Below are 6,325 nucleotides of genomic sequence, written 5' to 3' on the forward strand. Positions count from 1 at the left end.
CTGCTCCGTTTCTCCCCATTTTTGCTCTGTTTGTCCCCATCTTTGGTCCATTTTTCCCCATTTCCGCTCCGTTTCTCCCCATTTTTGCTCCGTTTCTCCCCATTTCTGCTCTGTTTCCCCCCATCTCTGGTCCATTTTCCCCCATTTCCGCTCCGTTTCTCCCTATTTTTGCTCCGTTTCCCCCCCTTTCTGGGCCATTTCCCCCCATTTCTGCTCCGTTTCTCCCCATTTCTGCTCTGTTTCCCCCCATCTCTGGTCCATTTTCCCCCATTTCCGCTCCGTTTCTCCCTATTTTTGCTCCGTTTCCCCCCCTTTCTGGGCCATTTCCCCCCATTTCTGCTCCGTTTCTCCCCATTTCTGCTCTGTTTCCCCCCATCTCTGGTCCATTTTCCCCCATTTCCGCTCCGTTTCTCCCTATTTTTGCTCCGTTTCCCCCCCTTTCTGGGCCATTTCCCCCCATTTCTGCTCCGTTTCTCCCCATTTCTGCTCCATTTTTCCCCATTTCTCCCCGTTTCTGAGCCATTTTTGGTCCATTTTTCCCCATTTCTGCTCTGTTTCCCCCCATTTCTGGTCCATTTTCCCCCATTTTTGGTCCATTTTTCCCCATTTTTGGTCCATTTTTCCCCATTTCTGCTCCGTTTCCCCCCATTTCTGGTCCATTTTCCCCCATTTTTGGTCCATTTTTCCCCATTTTTGGTCCATTTTTCCCCATTTCTGCTCCGTTTCCCCCCATTTCTGGACCATTTTTCCCCATTTCTGCCCCGTTTCTCCCCATTTCTGCTCCGTTTCCCCCATTTCTGCTCCATTCTCCCCATTTCTCAGCTCACCCCTGCTCCTCCATCAGCTCGGCCAGCTCCAGGCATTTCAGCTCCACCCTCCTCTTGCGCTGGTGGTCGAGGATGTCGGCGTTGGGCTTCTTGGCCAGGGCGGCCTCGAGGCGCCGCAGCTCCTCCTCGCCGGGGGGGGGGTCCCCGCCCGCCCCCCCTTTCTTGGGCCGCAGGGCCGAGAGGTTGCGCTGGACGTAGCCGTTGGTGCCGCTGCCCCGCGGCGTCGGCAGCCCGATCCCATTGTACATCCCAGCGCTGGGAACGGGGGAGTCAGGGCCCCCCACATCCCCCTGATCCCTGCCCCCTAAATCCCTGAAATCCCCAAGCCCCAAATCCCCGATCCCATTGTACATCCCAGCGCTGGGAACGGGGGAGTCAGGGCCCCCCACATCCCCCACAACCCCCTGATCCCTATCCTTGAAATCCCTGAAATCCCTGCCCCCCAAATCCCTGAAATCTCCGAAATCCCACAGCCCCAAATCCCTGAAATCCCTGAGCCCCAAATCCCTCAAATCCCCCTGACCCCACAGCCCAAAATCTCCTCTTTCCTACAGCCCCAAATCACCCAAATCTGCCCCCAAAACCAGCCCAAAAATCCCCCAAATCCTCCCGATCCTACAGCCCCAAATGCCCCCATTCCTAAATCCCCAAATTCCCCAAATCCTACTGCCCCATATCCCCCAAAATCCCCCATTCCTAAATCCCCAAAATCCCACAGCCCCAAAACCCAAAATCCCTCAAATCCTACAGCCCCAAATCCCCCTGATCCTGCATCCCCAAATCCCCAAATTCTCCCCCAAACCCCCACCCCTTTCGCCCCTCCCGCCTTAAAAAAACCCTTTTTAACCCAAAATCCCCATTTTTCACCTCAAAATTCCCATTTTCCTGCAAGAATTCCCACTTTTTAACCCAAATCCCCATTTTTCACCTCAAAATTCCCATTTTCCTACAAGAACTCCCACTTTTTAACCCAAAATCCCCATTTTTCACCTCAAAATTCCCATTTTCCTACAAGAACTCCCACTTTTTAACCCAAAATCCCCATTTTTCACCTCAAAACTCCCACTTTCCTACAAGAATTCCCACTTTTTAATCCAAAATCCCCATTTTTACTCAAAATCCTCATTTTCCTACAACCAAAATCCCACAGCCCCAAAACCCCCCAAATCCTACAGCCCCAAATCCCCCAAATTCCCATTCCTAAATCCCCAAAATCCCCAAATCCTACATCCCCAAATCCCTCAATCCTAAATCCCCAAATCCCCCAAAATGCCTCATTCCTAAATCCCCAAAATCCCCCTGATCCTACAGCCCCAAATCCCCCAAATCCCCCTGATCCTGCAGCCCCAAATCCCCACCCACTTTTTAACCCAAATTCCCACTTTTTTCCTCAAAATTCCCATTCTCCTGCAACAACTCCCTCTTTATCACCCAAAATCCTCATTTTTTACCTCAAAATTCCCATTTTCCTACAAGAACTCCCACTTTTTAACCCAAAATCCCCATTTTTCACCTCAAAACTCCCACTTTCCTACAAGAATTCCCACTTTTTAATCCATAACTCCCCCTCTATAACCCAAAATCCTCATTTTCCTACAAGAATGCCCACTTCTTAAGACAAAATCCCAGTTTTTCCCCTCAAAATCCCCATTTTCCTACAAAAATTCCCACTTTTTAACCCAAAATCCCCATTTTTCACCTCAAAATTCCCATTTTCCTACAAGAATTCCCACTTTTTAATCCAAAATCCCCATTTATTCTCTCAAAATTCCCATTTCCCTACAGAAATTCACACTTTTTAACCCAAATTCCCACTTTTCTCCTCAAAATCCCCTTTTCTCTTCACTTCCATAGCCCCAAATCACCCCAAATATCCCCTTTTCCCTCCCAAAATCGCTTTTTTCCCCCAAAATCTCACTCCTCACCAAAAACTCCCTTAAAATCCCAATTTTTTTCCTCTCACACGGCCACAAAAATCAATCATTTTCCCTAAAATCCCAATTTTTGCCCTTTTCCTCCCAAAGCTCCATTTTCCTCCTCACACTCCCAAAAAAAATCACATTTTTCCCCCAAAATTCCACTTTTCTCCCTCATAACTTCCCAAAAAATGCTTTTTTCTCCCTAAAATTCCCCTCAGAACCGTCCTAAAAAACAAATTTCCCCTCACAATTCCCACACAAAAAAATCACATTTTTCCTACTCAAAACCATCTCCCAATCCCTAAACTCCACAAAACTTCCCAAAATTACTTTTTTTTCCCCATAAACTGATCAAAATTCAGATGTCTACTACTTACTGATTTTCATGGGAAAATGAAAAATTCTCCACATTGTATGGAATGCCAATCTGTGTGTTGAAACACGTACAAAAGAAAGCTCTGTACAAGAATTCCCACTTTTTAATCCAAAATCCCCATTTTTACTCAAAATCCTCATTTTCCTACAAGAATTCCCACTTTTTAAGACAAAATCCCAATTTTTCTCCTCAAAATCCCAATTTTCCTACAAAAAGTCCCACTTTTTAACCCAAATTCCCACTTTTTTCCTCAAAATTCCCATTCTCCTGCAACAACTCCCTCTTTATCACCCAAAATCCCCATTTTTCACCTCAAAATTCCCATTTCCCTACAATAACTCCCCCTCTATAACCCAAAATCCTCATTTTTCACCTCAAAATCCCCATTTTCCTACAAAAATTCCCACTTTTTAACCCAAATTCCCACTTTTCTCCTCAAAATCCCCTTTTCTCTTCACTTCCATAGCCCCAAATCACCCCAAAAATCCACTTTTCCCTCCCAAAATCACAATTTTCCCCCCAAAATCTCACTCCTCACCCCAAAACTCCCTTAAAATCCCATTTTTTTCCTCTCACACGGCCACAAAAATCAATCATTTTCCCTAAAATCCCAATTTTTGCCCTTCTCTTCCCAAAGCTCCATTTTCCTCCTCACACTCCCAAAAAAAATCACATTTTTCCCCCAAAATTCCACTTTTCTCCCTCATAACTTCCCAAAAAATGCTTTTTTCTCCCTAAAAAATCCCTCAGAACCATCCTAAAAAACAAATTTCCCCTCACAATTCCCACACAAAAAAATCACATTTTTCCTACTCAAAACCATCTCCCAATCCCTAAACTCCACAAAACTTCCCAAAATTACTTTTCTTTCCCACAAAACTTATAAAAAAATCAATTTTCCCCTCAAATCTCCCCAAAAATCTGTTTTTTTCACCTGGGATTTCCCCCAAATCCTTCTCTCCCCTCACAACTCCAAAATCCTCATTTTTTTACCTCACACCCCCCAAAATTCCCCTATTTTCCCCAATTCCCACTTTCCTTCCTCAAAACCACTTTTAACCCTATAAATTCAAATTAAATTTCAATTTTTTACCTCATAACTTTAACTTAAACTAAATTTTCCCTCATAAACCTAAACCTCCGTTTTCCCCCTTCAAAATCCCTAAAAACGCCAGATTTTCCCCCAAAACCACCCCGAGGGGAATTTTTCCCCTCAGAACCCTTTAAATTCCAATTTTTACCTTAAAAATTAAAACAAATTCAACTTTTTTCCCTCAGACTACTCCTAAAAAGCTTCAATTCCCTCAAAACTCCCTCAAACTCCTTTTTTCCCCTCACAAACTTTTTAAAAATCGCTATTTCCCTCCAAACACATTTTCCCCCAAAAAAATCCAATTTTTCCCCTCACAAACCCCACCAAAAAAATCTTTTTTACCCTCAAAAACCTCCCCAAAACCCCACCTCAAAAAAAAAAAAAAAATCAATTTTGCACGGAAAATTCCCTTTTTTCCTCATATTCTCATTTAAAAAGACTTTTTTCATCCAAAATCGCCTTCTTCCCGCTCGAATCCGCTTCTCCCTCCTCAAACCCTCGTTTTTCGCCCCAAATTCCCCTTTTTTCCCCTCAAACCCACCCCAAAATCCAAGTTTTTTAATCCAAATTATCTTTTCCCCTCACAAACCTCCCGAAATCCCCATTTTCCCCCTCAAAAATTCCCTTTTTCCCCTCAAAACTCCCCGAAATCGCAATTTCCCCCTCACAAACCCTCAAATTCCCATTTTTTCCCCTCAAACCCACCCCAAAATCCAAGTTTTTTAATCCAAATTATCTTTTCCCCTCACAAACCTCCCGAAATCCCCTTTTTCCCCTCAAAGCTCTCCAAAACCGCAATTCCCCCCTCACAAACCCCCCGAAATCCCCATTTTCCCCTCAAAAATTCCCTTTTTCCCCTCAAAACTCTCCAAAACCGCAATTTCCCCCTCACAAACCCCAATTCCCCCCTCACAAACCCCCAAATCCCTATTTTCAACCTCAAATTCGATTTTTTCCCCCTCAGGAATCCAAAAATCTCTTTCCTCCCCCAAACTCCCATTTTTTCATCCTTTTCCCCAAAATTATCCTTTTTTTCCCCCAAAACTCCGCTTTTTTCCCCTCAAAACCCTTTTCCCCCTCACAACTCCGCCGATCTCAACTTTTCACCTCACAATCCCCCTCACAAAAACCCCAATTTCACCCCGAACTTTTTTTTTTAACCGAAACCTCCCTTTTTTTACCCAAAACCCTTTTCTTCCCCCTCACACGTTTCCCCTCACTAAACTTTCACTTTCCCCCTCCAAACTCCTTTTTTACGCCCCAAACTTCCCCCTTTCGCCTCAAATTTCCCCTTTTTACCTCAATTTCTGCCCTTTTCCCCCAAATTCCCCCTTCTACCCCCAACCCCCATTTNCCCCCCGCGCTCCCCCCGACCCTCACCTGTTCCTCTATCGCCGACAGCTCCGCTCTATCGCGACAGGACCCTCACGATCCCTGCGCGGCCTCGCCGCCCGAGCGGAGCCGACGCTGAGGCGACGCCACGCGCGCCCCCGCCTCCACTTCCGCCCCGAGCGCATGCGCGGGCGCAAAGGGCGACGGGGCTGGTAGTCCGTTAGCTCCGCCCCTTCCGTTAGCGGCTGCGGGCGGGGACTACGATTCCCGGCGTGCACCGCGGGGCGCCGCCATCTTCTGACTCCTCTGCGCCGCGATGCACGCTGGGAGTTGTAGTCATTTAGCGACAACATAAACGGGCTCATAACGAGACCTGGACTACGACTCCCAGCGCGCACAGCGCGCGGCCGCCATCTTGTGACAACTCCAACCCGCCGCCCTGAGCGAGGTCCTCCGAGCCGCTAGGGAGCGCTGTCGGCGCCCGAGTGTTTTAACCCCCAAAAAAAGCGAATTTCGGGGTTTTTTTTCCCGATAAAAACGTGGAATTCGGGGCGGTTCCCCACCAAAGGGGCGGGGGTAGGGTGGGTTCCCTGTGGGGGGAGGGGCTACGCCGGTTTTCTTGGTAAAGAGGCGAAATTGGGGGGGGGGGTTACCCTGCGGACGGGGGAGACAAAAAGAATTTTTCCTATAAAAACCCCAAATTTAAGGATTAAAACGTGATAAGATTTGGGGATTTTTCCCCCAAAACCGGCAGAATTCAGGGGTTTTCCTCACCGGA

General features: G+C 46.7%; 1 protein-coding gene across 1 annotated transcript; it reads right to left on the reverse strand.

The window, feature by feature from the left end:
* Positions 1-796: 796 nt before the first annotated feature.
* Positions 797-6,092, reverse strand: LOC121346831 (serine/arginine repetitive matrix protein 2-like). The gene is made up of 2 exons (XM_041424959.1): positions 5,596-6,092; positions 797-1,082 (listed from the first exon to the last, which is right to left on the reverse strand). Exon 2 carries the CDS (start codon positions 1,073-1,075, stop codon positions 824-826), a length of 252 nt encoding a protein of 83 aa, XP_041280893.1. The 5' UTR covers positions 1,076-1,082; positions 5,596-6,092; the 3' UTR covers positions 797-823.
* Between the last annotated feature and the right edge of the window lie 233 nt (positions 6,093-6,325).

The sequence above is a fragment of the Onychostruthus taczanowskii genome, unplaced genomic scaffold, assembly GCF_017590055.1.
Source record: "Onychostruthus taczanowskii isolate IOZ18803 unplaced genomic scaffold, ASM1759005v1 scaffold843, whole genome shotgun sequence".
Lineage (NCBI taxonomy): Eukaryota > Metazoa > Chordata > Aves > Passeriformes > Passeridae > Onychostruthus > Onychostruthus taczanowskii.